At 49.6% G+C, this 25,962-nt stretch overlaps 1 protein-coding gene across 1 annotated transcript; it reads right to left on the reverse strand.

The window, feature by feature from the left end:
* Positions 1-277: 277 nt before the first annotated feature.
* GRIPAP1 (GRIP1 associated protein 1) lies at positions 278-24,932 on the reverse strand. The gene is made up of 26 exons (XM_041741934.1): positions 24,851-24,932; positions 22,896-22,962; positions 22,693-22,754; positions 21,686-21,712; positions 20,757-20,864; positions 17,451-17,601; positions 15,473-15,657; positions 15,221-15,268; positions 13,689-13,720; positions 13,538-13,585; positions 13,308-13,407; positions 11,502-11,579; positions 11,199-11,291; positions 9,741-9,875; positions 8,605-8,700; positions 8,104-8,316; positions 7,852-7,965; positions 6,987-7,064; positions 6,760-6,855; positions 6,578-6,634; positions 6,387-6,486; positions 4,749-4,879; positions 2,893-3,015; positions 2,682-2,775; positions 1,745-1,899; positions 278-831 (listed from the first exon to the last, which is right to left on the reverse strand). The coding sequence occupies exons 1-26, from the start codon at positions 24,890-24,892 to the stop codon at positions 739-741; spliced, it is 2,526 nt and encodes an 841-aa protein (XP_041597868.1). The 5' UTR covers positions 24,893-24,932; the 3' UTR covers positions 278-738.
* Positions 24,933-25,962: the final 1,030 nt, after the last annotated feature.

The following is a 25,962-nucleotide window of genomic DNA, read 5'->3' on the forward strand; positions in this document are numbered from 1 at the left end:
AGCAACCTTCCACTTATTTATCCATCAGTCCATCCAACCATCTGCCCAACCCCCTCCTCCACGCCCATACCCCACACACATCCACCCACATACATATTTGCAGGTATTTCTGTGCCAGTCAGTCAGAGGGATGGGCCCACAGTAAATGGAGACAGTTAACAGAGGGTAGGGGAAAGAGTAAAATCGCAGCTGCAGACCTCCCTCCCCATTCCAATGGTGTGACCTCCCCATCCCCAGCACATCCCTCCTGGTTGGAAAGAATGAGAGTAGACAGTCCGTGGGTGGGCCCATCTGGCCAGATGGTATTTTGGCTGCAGCCTTTACACATACACACACATGTTGTTAGAATGCTGAACACGGACTGCGCCCCACCCAACATCCCCAATCCCAAATGCAGGGTAGCCAGGCTTCCAGACATAAATTAAAAAATAAAATAAAATAAAAAAACAGTTGGTCTCTGGGGAGGGAGAGTTCATGCAGAGATGAAGGCAAAGGCCTCTGGGAGCCAGGGCCAAGAAAGACGAGAAATCCCTGCCCCTCCCCTCAGGATCCCCACTCCCCAGGGGCTTCTGCCCTAAAACAGGGTCACTAACACCAGCCATCAGGCCTTCAACCCCTTTAATGTCCAGTCTCCCAACCTATTTGATTTTGGTGGCAGCCCCATTTTCCCACCACAGCCCAAGGGGATGGTGTCCTGGGGGGTGGGGAGGGGAGGGAGCAGGTACAGCCCGCAGGTCTTTAGCTGGCTTCTCCTGGTTCTAGGTCTGGGTCAGGGGACCCCACGCACTCCTTGCTGAGCCGCACAATTTCCTGGGAGAGAACTTCGATGTCCTAAGAAACAAACAAGCCATCAGGGACTAGAGAAAGCAGCAGAGGAAGCTCCCTCACTAAACTTGGGGTGTTATCCTTCTCACCTCATTAATCAATGCCCAGCTATGTCTAGTCTGGCATAGGAAGGTACCTGGAGAGGCTCACAGAGCCTCAGCAGTGGGCTGGACATGGAAAAGATGTGGGAGGCCGGTGGGGGGAGGGGGAAATAGGGAGCCTCCCAGGTGAAGGGAATGTAGGAATATGGAAATGGGAGCAGATCACCTGCTGTATGTGGTGTGGCCAGAGTTTACAACCCTCACCTTGCCACCAGTTTTTCTACTTAATGGTAAGCTTACTTCTCAGAGGCAGGGGCTGGGTCTGCATCCTTTCTGACTCCCCCAGAAATGGGGGAAATAGCTGGGGGGTAGGATGGGCAAGTAGATGAGTGGGTGGATGCATGGTGGATCCATGGTAGGCAAACAGGTGGGCAAATGAATGGTTCAGAGGACAGATGGAAGATAACAGGTAGGCAGGCAGGTCACTGGGTGGGTGGGTAAAGGTAAGAAAAGGGGTGACTGATGAGTAGGGAAGAGAGAGAGAGAGAGAGGAGGTATGTCAGGAAATGGGTGGAAAGACATGGGGCAGATGATTAGATGGGTAGGGGGCAGAGGGGCAAGTAAGGCAGGGTTGATGGGCAAGTCGGCTGACTGTGTGCACGAACAGATGTGTGGACAAACCGTGAAAGACAAAAGTGAGAGCAAGTGAGTTGACTGGAGGATGGGGAGGTGAGGATGGAGGTGTGCTCAGTGAATGGGGTGGGGGGGGTAGGGCGGGAGAGGAGGGTTTGGGTGCTGGCAGATGATCCATGGGGCTGAGTGGTGAAGGAGGCAGGTGGCTAGATAGAGAGATGGGTAGGCTGGTAGGCCACACTCGCCTTGTGCAAGTGCATATTCTTGGTGAGTTGCTCCTCCAGCATGTTCTGTAGCTTCTTGTTCATCTCCCGAAGGTTCTCATCACCTGGCTTCACTAGGTCTCTCAGAACGCTGCCCAGCCCACTGCGGTCTGTGTGGCCTGCTGCCACGGACACATCTGCAAGGGCCCAGGCTGAGAACCACCCCTTCGGCAGAGCCGGAGGAGAGACAACATAGATGGGGCAGAAAAGGGAGACAGAGAGTGGGGGTGAAAGGTGGGGGAGAAGCTGTGTGACGTAGCAGGCAGAGGTTTTGCCATGTGAAACCTGGCCATTGCTTACTGGCTGTGTGGCCCTGAGAAATGGGGATAATCACCAACTGGCAGAGCTAGAAAAATGTCTCTGATAGCATGCAAAACACAGAGCGCATAGTCAGCTCATAGTCCGCGTGGTTCTGATTAAGAAGGGAGAAACGGGGATAGGAGGAGGTTTGAAAGAAAGGAACAAAGGAAACAAAGATGGGGAAGGGGAAAAAGAGGAGAGGCAGTGGAAAAAGGGAGAGGAAGAGCTAAGGACCCTTGAAGGGTCCTACATGCTGAGGATGAAGACTTCCAGAGGAGACACAGGAGAGACAGGCAGTAGCCACAGTGATACTAAGATGACGAGGTACGGCAGAAAGAGATGGGGAGAGGAGAGGAGGGAGAGAGAGACAGAGCCAGGCTGGAGAAAGGAGAGTGGAGCAATGACAGATACCCAGACAGAATGGAAGAGCGGAAGTAAGAGACAGACACACACAGGGACAGGCCTGGCCTGCTCTTCCCCACCTCCTCTAGCAGCTGTGGCCTTGTCAGTACTTTTGCTGAGTTGCAAGAGGACAGGAGACAGTGGGGAAGGAGGAGAGGAAGAGGCAGGTCAGAGGCCAGATTCGGGGGAGGGGTGAGGCTGGTGAGAAGGTACTGACCAATCCGACTGTCCATGACATAGGTCTCAATGATGGCGCTCTTCCGGCAAAGGTCCTCCGCCATGGAGGCACTGCTCACTTCCAGGTGCTTCACCTGCATGGTAGCCCAGCATGTTTACACGTAACAAGGGGCCCAGTCAGACCTCCCCACTCCCTGCCTCAGCCTCCTCTCCAAGGGTGTGCCAAGTGAGGACAAGCAGGCAGACAGCACCTTCTCCTCCAGCATCCATTTCTCTTGCTGTGTCTCTGCCAGGCGCTGAAAGAGCTCAGCCACTTCCTCGTCTGACAGCTCTGCTGGCCGTGGAGGCTGGGCCTGAGGGCTGCTGGATAAGGACTGCAGGGAAAGGATGGGAGAGGCCAGTCCAGGCTTAGTGCTGTTGCCTGCCCCAGACAGGATCAGGGGCTAAGAGGAAGCCAGGGCAGGATGAAGGTGGGCTCTGCAACAGGGGCTGTAGGCAAGTCTCAGCACCCACGGAGACTCTGGGTCTCCCACTGCCTAAAGGGGGACATAGGAACCACCACTTTGGGGCACCTGGGTGGCTAAGCAGCTAAGCATCTGCCTTTGGCTCAGGTCATGATCCCAGGGTCCTGGGATCAAGTCCTGCCGTCAGGCTCCACACAGGGAGCCTGCTTCTGTCTCTGCCTCTACCTCTCTCTCTCTCTCTCTCTCATGAATAAATAAAATCTGTAAAAAAAAAAAAAAAAAAGGAACCACCACATTATTTCCTCATTGAGAGGATGAAGGGAGAGCCTGTAGCATAAGAGGTTTTATTTCCAGTTGACAGGAAAACCGTAGGACAGAGGAACAAGCTAAATAATACCACTAGGAAGCCAGCAGGAAAACACAACAGGTGGGACACTTTCTGCAGGTCACCTGGTGGGTTTCTTCTACAGGTTGGTGTCATGAAAAACAAAGGGACCACACTAGACTCAAGACACTTAAAGGATATAAAGCAACCGGATGTGACATGTGCTCTGAAACTGAATGCTGATTTTTTTTTTTTTGAATGCTGATTTTCATAAAACTAGCAATAGAGGACATTTTTAAAAAAGATTTTATTTATTTATTCATGACAGACACACACACACGGAGAGAGAGAGGCAGAGATACAGGCAGAGGGAGAAGCAGGCTCCATGCAGGGAGCCCGATGTGGGCCTCGATCCTGGGTCTCCAGGACCACAACCCGGGCCAAAGGCGGCACTAAACCGCTGAGCCACCGGGGCTGCCCAATAGAGGACATTTTAGGGCCAACCAGAGAAATACGATTAAGGTCTAAGTACTAGATGAGATAAAAATTTAAGAAATTGAGAGGATAAAGATCAGCTGATCAACAGGTTACTTATAATTTCATTAAGGTTTAAGAAAGAAGTGCACCTGGGTGGCTCAGTGAGTTAAAGCATCTGACTCTTGGTTTCAGCTGTTTATGATCTCGGGGTCATGAGATCAAGCTCCTCGTCAGGTTCCATACTCAGCACAGAGTCTGCTTGAGATTCCCCCCCTCTCTCTCTTCCCCTACTTTCTCTTTCTCTCTTTCAAATAAATAAAATCTTTTTGAAAAAGAAAGAGAGCAAGATCTAGAAGGGTACTGAACCAAGGGTTTATAGTGGTGATCTCTGGATGGTGAAGAGGTAGTTTCTTTGGATTAAAAAAAAACTTGCATGTGTGTGTTTTTAAAATTTTTCTACACGGTACACATACTACTTATGGATTTCCAAATAAAAGTGGCTGGCCAGGAAGCTGACACAATAGACAAAAGTAAGCGAGTGATAATTGTGAGTTGGATAAAAGGACCTCCTACATGATCATGCACCTGCTATAAGCTACATATTTTATGACACCGGGAAAGGTGGAATTAGCTCACAGATGAGAGAGCAGAGGGTCAGAGAGAATAATCTGCTTATCCTCAATTTGGCAATCTGAATCCGAGCTGTCAAGCTTAGAGAAAAGTTGCTAAGAAAATGTGTATGCTAGGCCCAGAGAGGCAGATGGCTGCAAGGGAGGGCCTAAGGAGGATCCCAGAGTTTGGGTAGGGGAAGCTGGGCTGTCAGCATTTCCTTGCCCCTTACCCTGGCGGGAACAGTGGAGCTTTCCTTCTCCCGCAAAATCTCCCGGTAGCTGAAGGATGAGACGCTACTGCTGTCCCCAGTCTGGGTCCGGCTGGGTGAGTTCATCTCTGAGAGAACTAGCTCCTCAAGGCCTTGGGTAGAGAAGGAAGAGAAACCTGATCCCCAATCCCCTAGGGTCCCAGTGCAGCGACTGGCAGGAAGAGGCAGAAATAGATTTGACAGAGGTGGAATGAGGTAAAGTAACACTGGGGCATGGGAAAGGTGGAAATGGACAGTATGACAGGAGAGGCAGAAACAGAAAAAAGAAAAGTTGCTTTTCTGGGCAAACACATCTGCCAGAAGAGAAACAAAGGTGAAGAGGCTGGGAGGGAGTGGGCAGTGTGGACACATATGGGCATCAAGGGATGTATGCACTCGGACTCGGGGTCCATACAAAGAGGACCCAAGGCTGGAGAGAGCCCAGGGGCAAGACCACACACAGAAGAGAAACCAAGACAGACAGCAAGCCACAGCAGATGAGAGGACACAAGTCCGAGCAGAGACAAGGGGGGGAGAAAAGATGGAGACAGACATGTAAACGTGACCCTAAATCTGCATTTCTTTATGGACAAGGACCACTGGAATCTGCTTATTGATTTGTACACTAATGTGTAGAAAACAGAAACAAAACTCCTTTATAAAGGGAGGTGACTTCAGGAGAGAGAATGCCTCAGAGACACAGAGATGGAGTGAGAGATGCATCCGTTTTTGCCATGTCACTTAAAACAGGCCCACTGAGCTTGGGTTTCCACTCTTGCAGCTGCTTCCCGGTATCCGGGAGAAGGGCTGACATCCCACCCCAAGGATCTCCAGCAAGAGCTTATGGCTGCAGGGGGAGGACAAGGGAGCAAGTTTTCTCTGAGCTTGAGACATGGGAGATGCACCAGAGCCCTCACCACTACATTGTAACTATTTATTTAAACATATTTATAGGCCATTTCCTTCTTTAAAAAAAAGTCCAAAGCAACCCAAGGTTTTTTTGTTGTATCTTCTGCCTAGAGTGGCAGAAAGAACATGGATTTTAGCTGAATGTGATAACGCCACAGTGTTGCTATCTGAATGTAAGTCTGTCTTCCTAGCTCAACTAGGAGCTCCTGGAGGACAGTATTTCAGGGGGTTTACTATCAAGGACCCCAGATGTGAGCACATGGGCTCAGTCCACATTTACAGAATGAGAGAATGGATACAGGGGATTTAGAGATACCTGGTGAGGTGTGGGGATGTGCATGAGAGGGTTGTGAAGATCCAGACGAGACGCAGACAAAGATGGGGGGATGAACGGGAGAGAGAATGTGTTAAAGGGACAAAGAAGAAAATAGCAGCAGAAGAAAAGGAGAGAGAAAGTAGGGAGAGACAGAGAGAGAGAGAGAGATGGCATGACACAGCACAGAGAGATCAAAACAGAGGGGAGACACAGAAGGAGGCAAGGCAGAGAGACAGACAGACCAAGTTCAAGAGGGGCAGAAAGTGCAGAGGAGCCCAGCAGAGCAGGTGCAGGAAGCAGCTCTGGCCCTAGGGCCCAAGCCCACCCCTCGCCCCCGCCCCTGCCCATCGATCCCACCCCTCACTTGTCCTGCCCTCTGAGTCCAGGCCCCTCACCAGAGCGGCTCTTGCTATTGGTAAGGATGTCCTGCAGCCGCTCCTGCAGCTTATCCGCCCTTTTCCGCTCCAGGTGTAGCTGCCGCTTGAGGTCCTTGAGCTGTGGGGAACAGGGGCGACAGAGGCAGGCTGAGGCCCAGTGGTCCCACAGGCTGGAGGCAGGGGCATGCTTGACCATCTCCCCATCATACCGCAGCACTGCCCTTCTTTTCCAGGATCCGCTGCCCGTCCACTGTGTCCTTCACCTCCTGTGGGCCAACGAAATGCACAGCTAGAGGCTGCCAGGATGGCTGCATGCCGGGCCTTCCCTACCTCTGCCCTGTGACTACACCACGGCCCAGGGTGTGTCTGGGCCCCTGGAGGGGCAAGTGACCTGTTTCAGGTTGCTGATGGTCTTCAGATGGCAGTCCCGCTCCTCCTGGGCCTGCTGGAGCTGATCCCGCAGGCCCTGTAGCTCCTCTTCCTTGCTCTGCAAACCAGGAGGAAGCTCAGGCCTCTGCCTGGGAAACATCCATTCCCCACCCCACCCCCAGGGCTCAGCACCCCCTCCAGAGCCCGGCCCTCCCAGGAGAGAGGGGAACACCATTAGGCAGTGGGTACCTTCAGCTCGCCAGAGTGCTGCTCCTGGCACTGCTTGAGGGCTTCCTCTTGATCCTGCTGCTGCTGCTGCAGAGATTCCTACGGGACAAGTCTCGGTCTGGCCATGCCCCCCACAGAGGACGGCACAGCCAGTCCAGGATGTGATGGCAGCAGGGGCCTGCAAGCATGCAGAAGACACCCCCACACGGAGTACTGTGTGCCCTTAGGCAGTACACAGGAGTGGCACATCTAGAGGCTGCGCCATTTAAATCACCAACTGACATGTGCATCTGATTTGGTTTTGTTCTAACAAAATATAACACATCACTTACTGCATGCCGGGAATGTTATAGGGATTTTATGCTCATTGACTCATATTATATCATCTTCCCATAATACCCTCATGGCAGATACTATTATTATCCCTTTTTTTATTGATAAAGAAAACAGGCCACAGGCCAGGTAAGTTGCCCACAGTTATTAGCAAGTGGCCTAGCCAGGACTCAGACCCAGGCAAATCATGACTCCCTCCAGCCTCTGTGCTCTTCCCTATTGCAGGATACTTCCTCTTAGGTACTATTATGAGTGTTCCCCCAAACTGGCAGTAAAAGTCCTTGTTCAAATAAAATCAGGATATTACAATAATTTCCTGATAGAAGCAGTTTCAGAAGGCAGGGCTATCTTTTCAAATCTGCGCCTCCAACAGTCTACCTTACTGATGACTGTCCCCTGATCCCCTGAAGGCTGCTGTTGGAGCTGGTGAGGCTGCAGGGAGACCTGAGTCCAGAGTGTTTCAGAATGTTCTGGGGCCTGACCACCCTCAGTCCCCTAGTGTGGCATGGGTGTCCCCTAACAGGCCTTGGTGCCTCATCAGGCACTGACTTACCTCGGCCTCCTTCAGGCGCCGTTCAAACCAGCCCTTGGCTCCATCCATAGAATGTACCTGAGCTTGAAGTTCCTCCACCGTTTGCTGGAGATTCTCCAACTCTCGTGTTCGAGCCTGGGAGAAGGAAGACCGTCATGGTGGGGTGGGGCAGGTGGAGGGGTGGGCACCACAGCCACACTATCCCCTAGCCCCATCAGTGATGCTGTGCTCCCTTTTTTGGGGATGGAAAGACATTATCACCCACCCACCCACCTTCTCCTCACGAATCTGCCCACGGAGTTCCTCCTCCTGCCTCTTCTTGTCTTCATGAAGCTCTCGGAGCTCGCGCTCATAGCGGGCACGCACCCCCAGCACCTCCTTCTCATGCCTCAGTCGGACGGCTCCCAGCTCTTCCTTGTGCTGGGACTTCTCCTGCAGTGTCTCCATTGCCAGCTCATCCAGCATGGCCTTCCGCTTTTCGGCACTCTGGTGGCAGGAAGGGGCAGTGTGGGCAAGGGGGGAGGATGCCAGTCAGCTATCCTCTTCAGCATCAGACAAGGCCTACCTTGCTCTCTCCAGGCCCCAAGGAATAGGCTCAACTGTGCCTCCTTCCCATTGCTCCAGAACTAGCTGAGTCACTCACCTAGCCACATGGCACTGTTTACTTTCCATCCTTTGCTGTTCCCATGATGTTGGCCCACATATCTGCTCCCTTCCCACAGACTGGGGCCAATCCCTCCCCATCCCAGCTACCCACCTTCCAGAGCTGCCCACCTTCCGAGCCTCCTGTAGTTCCTGGGTCAGTTGCTCCTTCTCCTGCCCGATTTCTTGAAGCTGTTCTAAGAGCCGACTATTGGCACGTAATGACTCCTAATGAGGGGGACAAAGGAGAGGAGTTTGATCAAGAGCCTGGGGGGGGGGCCTCCCGGGTGGCTCACTATCCCAGATCCCCAGGGCCTGGGATCAAGCCCTGCCTTGTGTATGGCTCCCTGCTCAGCAGGGAGCCTGCTTCTCCCTCTCCCTCTGCTTCTGCCTGCTGTTCCTCCTGCTTGTACTACTTGTACACACTATCTCTCTCAAATAAATAAATAAATAAATAAATAAATAAATAAATAAATAGGATCTTTAAAAAAAAAAAAAAAGAGCCTCTGGGAGGCAATTGTCACCCAGGACACCTCTGGTAGGCAGGTCTCCCTTAACCCCAGTAAAATTGGTATTGTTCTATTTCTAGATAAGAAACAGGGCAGACATTGCTAGCAATTTCCCCAGCCTTCTCTGCATTCTTCCCTCTGACCCTAGCAAGAAATTTCATAGTTAGACACACACAGGGTTGTCAAGGTGACTTTTCCTTGCCTACCTTGTGGTGAGGTGTGAACATATGATTAATTTCCGGATGTGGAAGTGGTGAGGATAACATAGGTTATGCTCAGAAAGGAAAGGGCCATGCTGGGCCCATCCCTCTTTCATCCCTCTTTCCTCCTTTCCAGATGGAAAACAAACATGATGAAGGGAGGGCCTGGGCAAGCATCCTGGCTACCAAGACAGAAGTCTTGAATTGAAGGCAGCAATGTGGAAGAAACCTGGGTCATGGTAAAGCCATCATTCCATCCCTAGACAACCCACCTGGACACTTCTATGAGAGAGATCTAAACTTTTATCTTACTTAACCTAATCTGTGATTCCGGTTGATACCATGGACTCAGAAATGGCTATCCTATCTAACTGCAGAGGCTCAGTCTCAGTGAAGGAAAAGAATATGGTCTGGGACCCAAGGTTCTAATAAGTTAGCAGACCAGATTGGAACCCAGATGCTCCCAACTCCACAGTCCTCCTGCCTGCACCTTGTGGAGGATCCCACGGAGCCAGTGTGAGGAAAGTGGGAGAAGCCAGGTCGCAGCTAAAGAGGTCACCTGCAATTGGGAGTTGAGGTCATCTTTCTGTCCCATGAGCTCCTCATACTCAGTCTGCCGCTGCTGCAAATCAGCTGCCAGCCCAGCATTCTCATCTCGGAGTGTATTGAGTTCTTGGGTCTTTGCTGTTTGGATCTGGGATGAACGGGGGTGATGGGAAGCAGAGTGAAAAGCCGTCCCATCCCCCAAGGGCCAGACATAGGGTTTGAGTCTCCCAGTTCAGTGGAGACAAGAAGACAGGCGGGAAGAGAACCAGGAGGAAAGAGAAAGAATTTCAAAGGGAAAAAGCAAAAGAAAGAGATCAACAGGGGAATGGATAAAGTGGTATGGTCATTCAGTAGAATAGTAAACAGAGACAAAAGAACAGATCAATGCTACCTATGGTTGAGGAAGGAAAGAAGCTAGGCACAAAAATGGGTGTCTGGTTCCATTATGGGAAGTAAAAGAACAAGTAAAACTAATCCACGTTGCTAGAGTCAGGGGAGTGGTTATTTCTGGGGAAATATTGATTGGGAAGGGCAAGAGAGACCTTCTGGGGTGCTGAAAATGCTTTAAATCTCGATCTGGGTGGTAGCCACATAAAGATAGACAGACCAACAGGCAGATATGGTTCACTGAATGAACACTTAAGATTAGTACACTTCTTGTCCTTTACTGGAGAGAAACTAGAAAATGCGAGAGAAGCAGGGGTGGGTGGCCAGAGAGAAGAGAGGTGGAAACCATCAGAAAGAGAAGCCGAGAGAGGCACCTGGGTGGCTCAGTCGGTTAAGCATCTGACTCTTGATTTCGGCTCAGGTCATGATCTCAGGGTTGTGAGATCGAGCCCGGCATCAGGCTCCATGCTGGGCATAGAACCTGCTTAAGATTCTCTGTCTCTCTCTCTCTCTCCCTGCCCCTCACCTCCTGCTGCTTATGTGAAAGAGAGAAAAGAAAGAAAGAAAGAAAGAAAGAAAGAAAGAAAGAAAGAAAGAAAGAAAGAAAGAAAGAAAGAAGAGAAAGAAATAAGAGAAAGAAAGAAAAGAAAGAAAGAGGAGAAAGAAATAAGAGAAAGAAAGGAAGGAGAGAAAGGAAGAAAGAAAGAAGAGAAAGAAAAGAAAGAAACGGGAAAGAGAGAAAGGAGAACCTGAGGATCAAACAGAAACAGAGGCAGAACAGCATGAGGTCCAGACTGCCCTGCCCTAATGTGGATCAGAAGCAGAAAGAGGGATCCCTGGGTGGCGCAGCGGTTTGGCGCCTGCCTTTGGCCCAGGGCACGATCCTGGAGACCCGGGATCGAATCCCACGTCAGGCTCCTGGTGCATGGAGCCTGCTTCTCCCTCTGCCTATGTCTCTGCCTCTCTCTCTCTCTCTCTCTGTATGACTATCATAAATAAATAATAAAAAATTAAAAAAAAAAAAGAAGCAGAAAGAGATGGGAAATTGGAGAGGGATCAGTGACGGCTCCCAAGTATCCTATACCTGCTCCAGGGCAGCCAGGCTAGTCCTCAAGGCATTGTTCTCAGCCAGAAGTCCTTCCACTTGTTCTTGTGCATCTGCACTCTGGATGGATACCTGGCCCCATCCCCAAAACATGTGAAAGTGGGTCCAGAACAGGGGGATAGGACCCACCCATGGCCAAGAAAGGAAGCACATGAGTGTACATGCACCACTACCATGGGAAACACAATCCCCTGGGGCCTTCCCTGCCTGTATAATACCTGCAGAGGCTGCCCCCCACCTACTCACCCCTCCACCTCCCAGAAGCTGCCCAGTACCAGGTACCTGATCTTGGAGGGCTCGCAGAGCTGCTGCATGCTCCAGGCGCTCCCCCTGCCACTGATCTCTTAATTCCACCAAGCTCTGGAGGGAACAGGTCAGGGGAACCCGTTACAGACCTCAGCATCTCCTGGGGAGCATGTAACTGTACAGACTCCCTCTCTGACCACCTGATAGCATGTCTCCAGCACTTGAGGGTCCTAAGACTACCCAGCTGTCAGACTCAGACTCACCCAAATTCTAAGTCATTACCCCAGGGGCCTCAGACCCTGTATTCCAGGTCTAAAAATCTTAGAAAAACAACTAAGCTTGGGCAGCCCAGGTGGCTCAGCGGTTTAGCGCCACTTTCAGCCCAGGGCATGATCCTGGAGACCCAGGATTGAGTCCCACGTAAGGCTCCCTGCATAGAGCCTGCTTCTCCCTCTGCCTGTGTCTCTGCCTCTCTCTCCCTCCCTCTCTCTCCCCCGCCCCCCATGTCTCTCATGAATCGATAAATAAAATCTAAAAAAAAAAAAAAAAACCCTAAGCTTTTGGGGATTTCAAACTCACCCCACCCTCGATCCGTAGAGGTCTCACACTCACCCAGATTCTGGCTCGGAGGCCCCAGAATTCTCAGACACACTTAGCCTCCAGAGGCTATAGCTTCACCCAGACTCCTGACCCCAACACCCACGGGTTTCAGATATACTCCATTCCTGTGTCTCTAGCTCCCAAGAGTCACAGGGCCCACCCAAACTCAGAGCCCCAAACCCTAGAGGTCTCAAACTCATACAATCTCCTAGTTTCCAGCTCCTAACCACCCCCCCCACTTGCCACTTCTGTCCCCAATCTCTGGGGATCTTCAGACCCAGGTAACTGAAGACCCAATTTTACCCAGACTCTGTCCCCAGCTCTCAGGGGCTTAAACCCGCAAACCATTGTATCCCTTAATCCAACGGATCTCAGATTCACCTGCCTTAGGGGGTAAGCCTGGAGGCTTTAAAGTTCCTGAGCCCCTAACTCTCAGGAGCCTGACACCCACCTAGACTTTTTTTTAAATTTTATTTATTTATTCATGAGAGACACACACACACACACACACAGAGGCAGAGACACAGGCAGAGGGAGAAGCAGGCTCCATGCAGGGAGCCCGACGTGGGACTCTGGTCTCCAGGATCACGCCCTGGACTGAAGTTGGCACTAAACCGCTGAGCCACCTGGGCTGCCCCCACCTAGACTTTTGCTTCAGTCTCTGGATGTCTTAGACTCACCAATTTTTTTTTTTTATTTATAGTGTCCAGAGGTCTTAGGATCACTCAGAGCAAGTGATCCAACTTTCTGGTTGTCTCAGCCCCACAAAGCAGCCCCCATACCCTGAAGGCCTCAAATACAGTTAGCCTCCAGGCCCACCTGTCTACCCTTGAAAGTCCTATCTATCCAGATCCCATAGGTCTCAAAGTCACCCAACATCCAGGGAGTTCAGGCTCATTCCAGCTCCTGGTCCAAGTCCTCAGTGACCACAGATTTCTCCAGACTCCTGTCTCCAATCCCCCAGCAGTTTCAGATTCATCTGAACTTGTGGCACACAGCCTCCAAGTCCTCAGCACCCCCTGAGATCTTTGATTCATACAGACTCATAGGCTAACTCCTAGGGCTCTCGGGGCTCCCTAGTTCCCATTTTCCTAGTTCCTGGGGGTCCCTGGGACCCACTCAGTCCCTATATTTCCAACACAGGAACTACTGGATTCCCCAACTAGTCTCTGTAGACCTCAGTGTTCCCTGGACTCCCAGCCCTGGCCTCTATCCCAGCAATCCCAGAATCCAGCTGTTCACCTGATTGGCAGCCTCGAGTTCTTGCTGCAGCTTCTGAGTGCGAGCCAACTGGGCTTTGAGATCAGCTTCCTTCTTCTGCTGCAACTCCTCAATCTTATTCCTGGGGATGATGGGGGGCATGGTGACCATGCCCTGAGGCTCTATCTCCCAGCTCTGCCTCTGTGGTCTTCAGGCAATTCTGCTGGGCACTGTCCCCACTGTCTGGATATACACCCACCCCTGCTAGTTACCGGCTGTCGTTGAATAGTGTCTCCTTTTCTGTCTGCAGACGGCAGAAACTGGGCACAGAGAGACAGACATAAATGGGTCAGTTCCACAAATTGGTTTCCCAGCTGGACCCCCCAAGCCCCTGCCCCTGCCTCAGGAAGCAAAGAAATTTACCTTTCTTGTTTCTTTTTCAGTTTCTCAGAGAGCTTGGGAAGGGGTGGGGGTACAGACAAGTGATAACATTTTAGTAAAGACAAAAATAAATTTAGTAGTTATAGACATTTTTCACTAAGTCCTTTCCAGAGGCTTGGAGTTACTTATGTTATCTTGTGGAATCCTCAAAACAGTCCTGAGAAGCGAGGACTACTGGTTTTATAAATGGGGAAACTGAGCCTCAGAAAGATTAAGTAATTTGGTTGCCCAGGTGGTCAACGGCAACAACATGATCTCCACCTAGCCCCCTCAGGCTCCAAAAGCCAGCATTCATGCCCCCAACATATCGACTGACAGCCACATCATAGAATGGCTAGGGCAGGGGCACCTGAGTGGCTTAATCAGTTAGGTGTCTGCCTTTAGCTCAGGTCATGATCCCGGGGTCCTGGGTTCAAGCCCTGCATCAGGCGGGGAGTCTGTTTCTCCCTCTCCCTCTGCCTGCTGCTTCCCTGCTTCTGTTTGCTGGCTCTATCTAAGACATAAATAAAAATCTTGGGACACCTGGCTCAGCGGTTGAGCGTCTCCCTTTGGCTCAGGGCATGATCCCAGAGTCCTGGGATCGAGTCCCACATCAGGCTTCCTGCTTGGAGCCTATTTCTCCCTCTGCCTGTGTCTCTGCCTCTCTCTTTCTATGTGTCTCTCATGAATAAATAAATGAAATCATTAAAAAACTAAAAATAGATAAAAATAAAATAAATAAATATATTTAAAAAAAGAATGGCTAGGGCAGAAGGCCTAGAAAGCAGGATCATTATTGTCTGCCTCATCACTGGGTCTCCAGTTCCTAAGAGCCAGTAGTCTAGGGATGCCTGGGTGGCTCAGCGGTTGAGCGTCTGCCTTTGGCTCAGGGTGTAATCCTGGGATCTGGGATTGAGTCCCACATTGGGCTCCTTGCGTGGAGCCTGCTTCTCCCTCTGCCTAGGTCTCTGCCTCTACCCCTCCTCCTTTCTGTGTTTCTCATGAATAAACAAATTAATTAAAAAAATTTTAAGCTTGTTATTTATTTATTCATGACAGACAGAGAGAGAGAGAGGCAGAGACACAGGCAGAAGGAGAGGGAGAGAAGCAGACTCCATGCAGGGAGCCCGACGTGGGACCCGATTGCAGGTCTCCAGGATCACACCCCAGGCAGAAGGCAGCACCAAACCACTGGGCCACCGGGAGCAATTATTTAAAAAATAAAATATTTTTTAAAAAAGAAAGCCAATAGTCTATAAATGCTTGGATAGATGGATGGATGGATGGATAAACCAGGAGAGCTGGGAGGACACAGGAGGGAGAGATGGGGCTTGCCATCCACAAGACAGAGGAACCACCTTAGTTTCTTCCATGTCAAAAGCAACTCAGATATAAATGTGAGTTTCTCCATTTCACAGATGATGAAACTAAGGCTTTGACATGGAGTAGGTACTCTGCTCCTTCTACCCTGCCAGGGGAAGCATGGCAGGTGGGGAGTGGGGTGGGGAGAAAGTCCAGGGAAAGCTCAGCCCTACCTTAGCAAGCTCCTCCTGTAGTCTGGATGTTTCAGCCTGCTTTGAGCTCTGTGGGGAAGGAGGAGGGAGAGAATTAATATCAGCAAAAGGGGAGTTGAGGCTTGTGCCTTCCCCTGCCCTCCTGCCCCACTAATCCATCAGCCCAAGAGTTGGTGATGTTGGTGATGTCACAGACATATCCATGTGACCATAGGCAGACCTAGGGCACCTGCCTGCCTCCTGCCACCCCAGCCCCAACAGGATCAGACTCACCTCCAAGCCTTGCAATTGCTCCCAGAGCAATCTCTTTTCTTCCTTCTCCATTTCCCACTTCAACTCCACTTCCGCCAATGGCATGGGGGCTGGGACGGTGGAGGCTTGGCCCCCCGGGGGGTCTCCTTGGCCCTCACTGGCAGGTTGGGATCTCCTAGCCTCTTTCCCATAGCGCTCTTGCAGGGCTGGTGGGTAGAACATAAGTATATGATGGGTGAGGTGGTCTCTGAAGACCCTTGCCATGCTTCAAGTAAATGGAAAAGTGGGCCTTGGGCCCCTCAGGTAGAACAGACCCTGCCCAAATGACCAAAAGCCAACAAGACAAAGGCTCAGCCCCATCCACACTCCTCATAAATATTAGGTCCTACAGGACCTAATATTAGGTCCATAATAGGTCCTACAGGATCCCTGAGTGGCTCAGTGGCTTAGCGCCTGCCTTCGGCCCAGGGTATGATCCGGGAAACCTGGGATCGAGTGTCACATTGGGCTACCTGCATGGAGCCTGCTTCTCCCTCTGCCTGTGTCTCTGTCTCTCTGTCTCTCTGTCTCTCTCTCTCTCATGAATAAATAAAAAAACCTTTAAAAAAATCTTTTAGGAAAATTAACAAGGCAGGAAACAACAAATGTTGGAGAGGATGCGGAGAAAAGGGAACCCTCTTACACTGTTGGTGGGAATGTGAACTGGTGCAGCCACTCTGGAAAACTGTGTGGAGGTTCCTCAAAGAGTTAAAAATAGACCTGCCCTACGACCAGCAATTGCACTGTTGGGGATTTACCCCAAAGATTCAGATGCAATGAAACGCCGGGACACCTGCACCCCGATGTTTCTAGCAGCAGTGTCCACAATAGCCAAACTGTGGAAGGAGCCTCGGTGTCCATCGAAAGATGAATGGATAAAGAAGCTGTGGTCTATGTATACAATGGAATATTACTCAGCCATTAGAACGACAAATACCCACCATTTGCTTCAACGTGGATGGAACTGGAGGGTATTATGCTGAGTGAAGTAAGTCAATCGGAGAAGGACAAACAGTGTATGTTCTCATTCATTTGGGGAATATAAATAATAGTGAAAGGGAATATAAGGGAAGGGAGAAGAAATGTGTGGGAAATATCAGGAAGGGAGACAGAACATAAAGACTCCTAACTCTGGGAAACGAACTAGGGGTGGTGGAAGGGGAGGAGGGCGTAGGGTGGGGGGAAATGGGTGACGGGCACTGAGGGGGACACTTGACGGGATGAGCACTGGGTGTTTTTCTGTATGTTGGTAAATTGAACACCAATAAAAATTAATTTATTTAAAAAAAATCTTTTAGGCCCCACCATCCACTGAAACCCCGTCTACCATCAAATCAGTCCAAGCTGGTTTCCCGAGCCCCACTCCCTGCACCCCAGGCCCCACCCATAGCCCTCCAAGGTGCCGCCTACCATCCTCTATCTGCTACTTACAGCTGAATTCTATAACCTCCTAATCCTCAACCCAACCTACAAAGTCTCCCTCCTGATCACCGAAACACAACCCACCACACAAGCCACAGCTACTCTCCAAACATCCCCACATTGGGACCCTCCCACACTCTACCAAGCTTTCTTTGAGCCTTCATCCCAGACCCCATTGACAATCTGGGCTCAGAGTTTTCCGAAAGTTCCTTCATTCACTTTCCCTGTTTAGCAAACAGCTCCTTTCTGATGTTCAATCTGCTAACCTGTAACATTTGGTAGGTACCAGGCACTGAACCCAACTCAGAAAGATCCCACTCCTCATCTGAACTCTACTGGAATCTTCCAGGTGGCAGACATAACCACAAGCATTCTGTAGATGAGGAAGCTTTGGCTCAGAGGTGAAATGGCTTGTCTGAAGTTATACAGAGGTTCATGGCAGGGCCAAGCCTCATTCTGAAGCCCTACCCCTTCCTCCAAGGGGAAACCCTGCTCAATCTCCGAGGTTCCCGCATCCCCAAGAGGGGCCTGTTTATACCTGCCACATTCTTCTGCAAGGCTGTGTTTTCTGCCTGCAGTCTCAGCAGCTCACCATCCACAAGACTCCCGGCTGGGGCAGCGCCTGCCCTGGCAGCTCCATCCTTCAGTTGCTGGTTCTCCCGCTCCAGCTGCTCCATCTGGCTGCAGAGCTGAGCAGGGGAGGAAGGAGAAGAGAAGCGGGGAATCAGAACAATATTTGCTGCAATATACATAGTGCTTGGCTAATGCACCTTACAGTTCACGTAATTCCTATAATGCCCGTGATGTAGGTGCTGTTGATACTCATTATTCCCACTTCACAGATAAGGATGCTGAGGCACAAATGTCAGATAACTTCAAATTCACCTATCTGTTAAGTGGCAGAGTCAGAGGACTGAGGACATTGAGAATTTTCTGCTTGCCCGATGCCAACCTCATAGTCGTAATCCAAGACCCCAGGCAGGCTCCTACCAGAAGCTGCTAGTCCAGGATGTCAGTATCACAAACAGGCCCACTGACAGCCCTCTGTGAGGTGGGAGAGAGTGTCTGTGTCTGGGTACCTGGGCACCAAAGACAGCTTTCAGGACATTTCCAAAGGCAGCGCTGCCCACAGCCCCTCGTCATCAGCCCTCAGCCTTGGAGAAATGTACGATGCAAATAAAACTAGGCCAGCCCCTTGCTCAACTCCTGGGGTTTTCACAGTGGTCCTGACAAGATCCCCTGTCCGCATTTTCAAATGAGAATACTGAGGTTCACAGAGAATTTTTATTCTCTTGCCTGGGATATTTTCTACCCAGAACACTATTCCTTTCATCCAGTTATTCACATGATTGGCTCCTTTGCGTCCTTCAGTGCTCTGCTCAAATGTCACCCTTGAAGTAGTATTCCCCAACATAGAAATTCCGACACTCTCTAGCACAGCACTCTGCTCATTTCTTCCTTACCTAGTACTAATTGCAATTAAATTGACCAAGTAAAAAAAATAAATAAAATAAATTGACCAAGTATGTTCTTAATTTCTTTTTTTATTTTTTCTTTTTTTTTTGTTCTTAATTTCTTAAAGCTCTGCAAATACTTGGATTATAGATTGTGATTGACAATTACACTCTGTTCTATAACACCGAGTCACAAGCACAGATTCTGAAACCAGCCTGCTTGGTTTCACAGCTAATAAATGGCTGCCATTTATTAGCCATGTGGTCTTGAGACAAATTACTTCATCTCTCTGGGGCTTGGTTTTCCTCATCTGCTCAGTAGGGATACTAATGACATCCCACTGGCTCATTGGAAGAATAAATGAGTAATTTAGAGCACATTGAATAGGACCTGGTAGGTAGTAAGCACTGTGTAACTGTCAATCGTCTGTACCATTATTTTTTTAAGATTTTATTTTTAAGTAATCTCTATACTCAATATGGAGCTCGAACTCACAACCCCAAGGTCAAGAACTGCATGCTCCTGAGCCAGCCAGGCACCTCTATTATTTTTTTCTAATGCATTACCTTTCTCCTCATCCCACATTCAGAATGTAGGCTACCCAAGAGTGGGAGCCATGTTGTGCTGTTCACAACTATTTCCAGGATGTAAAGCATGCCAGGGCTTCTCAGTAACTATTTATTGAAGAATAAATGGAGCTGAAATATTTTGGCAAGAAAGTGGTAGAGGCAGGCCTGTGAGCACTTCTAGTTCCCAGGAGGAGGAGGGGGATTATGAAGGAGGTTCTATACCTGGGCCAGTGCCTGGCTCAGGGCAGGTGCTGAGAAACACAAGCTGGATTGATGGAGGAATGCCTGTCCTTGCCTCATCCTAAAAGTACCACAATATCATTGAGGCTGGAGGCAGGAAGCAGTGAGAAGTGAGGCAATGGGGTCAGCTATTATGTGAGAACCAGGGGCTCTGAAGAGTCAGGGTCAAGGACCCACTCGGAGCTATTGCTTAAAAGAGTGATGCTGTAAGGCCTGCAAGTCAGGAGAACCTCTAGGGCATAGGGTGGTAGGAGAAACTAGAATCAAGGAGAACAGCAAGAAGGCTGGGGGAATAGAACAGGTAAGAGGTAGTAAGGGCTGAGGTAGAGCAGGGCCACAGGATGATTCTGAGATTTTTAGGTAGTCAAAAATATTTTAGAGGGAAAATGAATCAGTAATAATAAAAGAATATTATGAGTCGCTATTACCTACATAGCCAATACTACTACAAAGCTCTGTTATAAGTTGTTTACAGATATTAATCCATTCAATCCTCATAAAAGTCCCTGCAATGCGGGTGGCATCATTATCATTTCCAATTTAAACATCTCGGAACCAAGAAGCAGGTAGGTCAAGTCACTTGCTCAAGGTTACAGTTAGTAAAAGGTAGAGCCAAGAGTTTAATCTAGGCCTAATGGCTCTTAACTATTAGTTATTAAATCACCTCTCTTGAAATTGTACCTGTTTAAAGGTTGTTTTCATATTTTGTTTTTTAAGGTCTTAAGTACTACATTCTCACATGGAGTCCTGGAAATACCATTCTTGTTGCCATAAAGATTTTTTTCCTTAAATAAACACTAAAACCTTAGAGACTTATTGACCATGGACATAGAAGATAGATAAGGAAACAACAGACAATATCTCTAACTCCCCAGTAGGTTTAGAAACAGCCAGGACACTATAATCAGTGAAGAAATAGAATTATCCAATCCGGGATGAATTATCTAGAAGAATTAGAACCCCAGAGTTATGTCAGATGAAGGGGAAGGAAGAGCAAAGGGAAGCAGCTAAAACATTTTTCTAGGGGATCCCTGGGTGGCTCAGTGGTTTAGCGCCTGCCTTTAGCCCAGGGTGTGATCCTGGAGTCCCAGGATCGAGTCCCACATCCGGCTCCCTACATGGAGCCTGTTTCTCCCTCTGCCTGTGTCTCTGCCCCTCTCTCTCTCTCTCTGTGTGTCTCTCATGAATAAATAAATAAATAAAAATATTTTTAAAAAATAAAACATTTTTCTGTCTCATGGTAAGCATAAGAACTTTACCTAAGACCCTCCAATAACCTGGAACTCCCTAGCATCATCTCCCAAATATACACAGGGGGACTTGAAGCTTAAAGAAAGAAATGATTTGGTCTGGAACCAGCTGTTGTCAAGGCTTGCAGCCTTCTAATCCCAGCATAGCGAGTGGCCCCATTTGTCAAATCACCACCCCCCAGCTCAGACCCAGGATCTGCTTCAGCACCATGGACAGTGATCCAGGGCCAGCCTCTGTCCACCACCTTCAGCTGCCCTCCAGCTTCAGCCCAGGGGCCCCTACCCCTCGGATCCCCCTGGATCCCCCTTGGTTGTCCCAGGCACCAGCACCTTGCTGAACTCTGCCATAAGCGTGCTGTTCTGCAAACGAAAGTCCTCCTCTTGGCTGTGAAGCTTTGCCTGCAGCATCTCATTTTCACTCAGCAGCCCCTCGACTTCCTGCAGTGACAGACATGGGCCAGGTTTCGAATAAGGGCAGAAAAAATGGAGAGATAGGGCAAAGAAACAGACAGGGAGAAAATGACGGTGGAGGGTGAAGGGAGGAACGTATGGCCCAGACAATGAGATGGGAGAAATCAGGAGATACAGGGAAGGAGAGAGACAGACATGAGAGGGTAGAAAGAAGGGAAGATACACATGGGAGGAGAGAGGGACACGAGGGGAGACAGTGGGAGGAAAGAGAAGGGGAGACAGAAAGAGGTGAGAGAGGAGGGAGAGAGAGAAGGGGAAAGGGGGATAGGGAAGGAGAGAGGGATGGAAGAGTGAGAGAGAAAAAAGAAAAGGCAGGAAGAGAGATAGGAACAGAAAGATCAATGGGAGGGAGAACAGGACAGAAGGAAGAGAGAGGGGGTCAGGGAAAGAAATGAGTCAGGAAGAGACAAGGAATGGGGGGGGGAAGAAACAAGGAGTCAGAGAGAGAAAGAAAGGGAAAGAAGAAAAGGGAAATGATGACAGATGGGAACAGGTGAGGGAGAGAAAAAGTGAACGCTGGTGAGAAAAGCAAGAGTCAGAGAGGAACAGGAAGGCAGGCATAGAGAGCCTCAGAGAGGACAGCCAGAAAGGGAGAAGGAATGACAAAGAGACACGGAATGAGACAAGCACAGGAAAATAAAGACAGACATACAGACACATGGCAGTGAGGTAGACACAGATGCAAGTGCACACACAGAGAAAGAAAGGCCAGTACCAGGAGATCCCAGCATACAGAAATATCGTCCCTCAGACTTCCAGACACATTCACCCACCATGGGTCCCCTTACCTGAGCTTTCTTGCTCTTGCTCAGTGCCTAAAGGTGAAAGGGGTGGGAAGAGAGATAAGGTGAACAGAGATGGACTCCCTCACTAGGATATGGAGACATTGTGGCAAGTGTCGGGGGTGGGGGCAATGATGATTGATTGGGGGATGTGTCTTTAACCACAAAACTTGCATGAAATATATAGTCCACAGGAATAATGAGAGTGAGTGAGTGAGTGAATGCATCCTGCTTACACGCTTTCCTCTAAGCACTTGAGACCATTCATGAGTCTTAGTATTCAACCCTTCATGGGCTGATTCTCTAGGCTCAGAAACTGTGGGTGCATTGCTACAGTGGTCCAAATGCATCTACGTGGATCCTTCTCATGTACCATGAAAACTGCTGTTCCTTTGCTGAGCAGCTGAGGGCACTGCCATGTGGGGCAATCAGCACCCCACCAGAGAGAAGCCCAGCTTCCTGACTGCCAGATTTTCTGTACCATATATTCCTACATCTAACAAATATTTATAGGGTACATAACACTGAACTGTGTGTAGGGACAGAGCAGTGAAGAAAGAGACAAAGGAAAGCCTTTAATGCCTTGAGGGACCATAATAGGTTATATGCTATTTCATCTTCAGACCATCTAAGAGGTAGGTCTAGTCTCACTTTACCAACAGGACCAGGGAGGGGATGGGATGTGAGAGCACAAGGTAGAAGTGTGAGTGAAAAATAGAAGGTAGATTCAAGGCAGATTCACCTATGGATGTTACTATGTAGTTAGAAGTCAGTGAATGAGACTGAATAATTGAAATAGAAAATGCATTAAGAGTAAATTAAAATCAATTGATAATTAAGCAAAATTAGATAAAATTAGCAAACTACAGAGACTTCCATGAGAGTGTTTTGAATGACTAATGGCAGCATGTACCATTAGGCCTGCTTCCCTGTAGGTGTTCACTGGATAGATGAATGAGTCAGTTGGCTACAGGGAAGCATCGGTGGGCGAGTGGGTGAAGGGAGGGAGGTACCTTCTGAGCTTTGCTGAACTCCTTATCCAGGTAGGCGACCTTCTGTCGAAGACTGGTAAGCTCTGGTGGGGGGAAATCAGGGAGTCTCAGCCTCAGTCAGGGGCAGGAAGCTGAAAGGTCTTCCTGCCAGGCCTCTGAGGTGTTTTTCCCTTGGCTTCTGTCCTCCAAAGCCACCCCCATCTAATGAGACCCTCTGGGCTCACCAACGCCATTCTTGCGTAGTTCATCTGAAAGCTGATAGTTATTTGTTCGGAGCTCCAGGAGCTGAGCCTTGGGGGAAGAAGGGAAGGGAAACAACTTGGTCAGGAATGTGCCCCTATTTTCACCAAGAGGAAACCAATCCCCTGAGCCCCATGGACCCTACTACCCTCCATATGCCTCTTTAGCTGCTCCTTAAGACCAAGCATGCTGTATCCTAAGTGAGCCTCCAGCCCCTCAGCCCCTGTTTCCCCTTCTCTGGCTCAACTTATAACCACAGCTAGTCTCATTCTTCCATCTCTCCCCTTCCAATTCACTCTGCACTCAGGCCACAACAGCACTGATCCAGTCAGGTTCTTGTTCCCACATGTTCTGTGGTTCCCCATGCCCAAATGATAAAGTTCTCCCTCCTCATCCTGGCTGACCTCATCAGACACTAAACATTGTTCTATCTCTCTGTCATGGAAGAGTGTTGTTGATCCTCTTGGCCAGACGTGGAGGCCCCTGAGTATAGGGGCATAGGGGCCTGCATTCCTCCCTCTTTTCAGGGGAACAGGGCCTGGTATTCTCCTGTCTAACTTACACTAAGCTGGGGACTGCCTGGGGTCCTCACCCACAAAGCTCTCAAAACACATCCAGATCCCTTTTAAGAATTAAGGGAAAATTGAAGTATGGGCCACTCCAAACAGCTTACCCCTTCCTAACAGCCCTGTTCTTCCCAAACCTACTATTCCTTACCCCACCAGGATCTTTCCCTCCTTCCATGGGACCAGGCTTCACCTCCCTGGTGGTCTGCCTAAGGTCAAAGGGCTTGGCCCCTACAGAGCCCCTTGGCCCTGTTACTACTCTACTGTACCCAATAATCTGTCTTTCCCTGTCTTGAGCCAATTTGTACATGCTTGGCACCCACATAGAAGCCATATCTGTCATAGCCAACCGGTTTTTTCCCCTCACTCATGGCCCAATTAAATAAATTTTCCTCACTCAAAGGCCCCCCACATCCCTCAAGAACCCCCCCAGTCATGATCCAAATGGGATGGTCCTATATCCTTCAGGGTCTCTCCTCCACAAAGCCTTGGGTGGGCCAGCTGGATTATTCTTACTCACTTAGAATCTCTCGGCACAAGTTACAGGTTGTACACACACAAAATCCAATGGTCTTCCCCAGTAAGAACTCTCTCAACAAGGGCCTACTCTGGCCTTTCATCCCATTCCAGAGTCGTCCCCAGAGGAATCAAGTGGTCACGGTACCCAATTGGGGTACTTCCCCAAAGCCCAGTGGTTTCCCCTCCGTGTGGTCCAAGGTGTCACTCTAACCTCTTCTGGTCCTCTCTCCAACACAGGAATTAATGGTATTATCCATTCAGGGTCCTCTTCAACCCAGGCCTAATGGGATCACCCCTGATCATTCAAAGGTACTGCCCCCTCTTAGGATCCACCTCCCATAAACAATAACAGCATGTGGGGTCTTTCCTAAGTCCCTGGCATAGTGGTATCTCCCACAAACATTTCCACCTTCCACCGGGCAATGGTACTGCCCTCTCAAGGGCTCCCCCCACCATGACGCAAATGGCCCAACGTCTGCTTCCTTCCTCTCCAGACAAAATGGTTTCGCCCTCTCAAGATCTCCTTCCCTCAAAACCCAATGTTATCATCACCTGCCCATGGTGTCCCCACACGGGCCCAGGGGTCTCGTCCCATCCAGGTCTGAGTAAGGTATTGCCCACTCTAGGACTCTCTCCTCCGCCCACAAAGCTCACAGACGTCAACCCCCCAGAGCCCAATAATATCTTGGAATACAACAGTTTCACCCCTTAGAGCCTCAGTTTCTCTTGTCCAGACCAACCCCTTAGACTCAAGGTCCACCCCAACCAACCCCTTCTCAGAGCCGGTGGCACGACCTCTCTCTACCCCGCCCCCCATCGCCTAGCGCGGTGGTCTTTTCCCTGGCGAGCGGCACCTGCATCCGCTGAAACTCCTCCTCAGACAGAGCTTGCGCCATGTTCCTCCCCCCCACCCCCCCGACAGCCTTCTGCGCAGACGCAGTTCGTCCCTCCTGTCAGGATTCGGGGCGGATCAAACCACTGGCCAGGAATGGAGGGGAAGGAGTCTACTCCAGAAGTTCAGTACTTTGGAGCCGGAGAGAAGAGAGTGAAACTGACAGGTCAGGTGAATTGAAATTTAATGTTTTACCGCAAACTAGGTCATATGACCTGGCTTTTGAGCTCTCATAGACCACCCATTGTGATGCGATACTGTGGCCTCCCTGTGTCATGGGTGGACTCGTCGCTAGGGAAGTGTTTGCCGACAGAAAGTCCCCCTTCCGCCGTACTCCTTTAATGAGAACGGTTGACATATAACCCCAGAAATGAAAGCGGAAGCTTTGCACTGGGCTTGTTCCCGCCCCCTTTCGAGTGACCCCAGAGTGAAATCCTGCCTCTAGTGAAGCCCGGGGCTTTTTTTTTTTTTTTTTTGAGATTTGACGCTGATTATAACATGATGTACATCATATTAGGTAAAGGATCTGGCTACAAATAAATTTAAAATACCCGAAAGGAAAGAAGAGCAAATGAATGAACCGAAAAAGCCTAGTTTAAAAAACAAAATAAAACAAAAACAGGATGGCTAAACTCTCCCAACATCCAAATAAGTAGTAAAATGCATTATAAGCCTCTCTTGTGCTTTCTGGCCCGCTATGCAAACTCTGCCACCCAAGCAGTAGTTTGTATCTGGGAAAGAAAAACATTAGAGAGCATGTTTAAAGACATACCACTACTAGCATTCTCCCTATTTTCTTTATTTGGGGGGTCAGTAACTTAATTTTTATATCATTTTAAATGTACAGGAAAACTAGAATGGTACAAGGAAATTTCTTATGCCCTTGGCCCAGATTTATCAATTGTTTACATTTTACCACCTTTATCATTCTTTCTATTTAAAATTTCTGAACCAGGGCAGCCCCGGTGGCTCAGCGGTTTAGCGCCACCTTCGGCCCAGGGCCTGATCCTGGAGTCCCGAGATCGAGTCCCACATCAGGCTCCCTGGGTGGAGCCTGCTTCTCCCCCTGCCTGT

Source organism: Vulpes lagopus, chromosome X, assembly GCF_018345385.1.
Source record: "Vulpes lagopus strain Blue_001 chromosome X, ASM1834538v1, whole genome shotgun sequence".
NCBI classification, from domain to species: domain Eukaryota; kingdom Metazoa; phylum Chordata; class Mammalia; order Carnivora; family Canidae; genus Vulpes; species Vulpes lagopus.

What these genes read in the sequence shown, in the direction of transcription:
- GRIPAP1 (XM_041741934.1), bottom strand. Translation starts at nt 24,892, where the DNA reads ATGGCGCAAGCTCTGTCTGAGGAGGAGTTTCAGCGGATGCAG. An exon ending in AACTACAGGAGGCTCGGAAG is followed by an intron (nt 8,317 to 8,604) that starts GTGGGCAGCTCT and finishes TCCTGCCACCAG; the next exon opens with AGTGCCGAAAAGCGGAAGGC. An exon ending in GGCAGATTCGTGAGGAGAAG is followed by an intron (nt 7,966 to 8,103) that starts GTGGGTGGGTGG and finishes TCCTTCTCCCAG; the next exon opens with GCTCGAACACGAGAGTTGGA.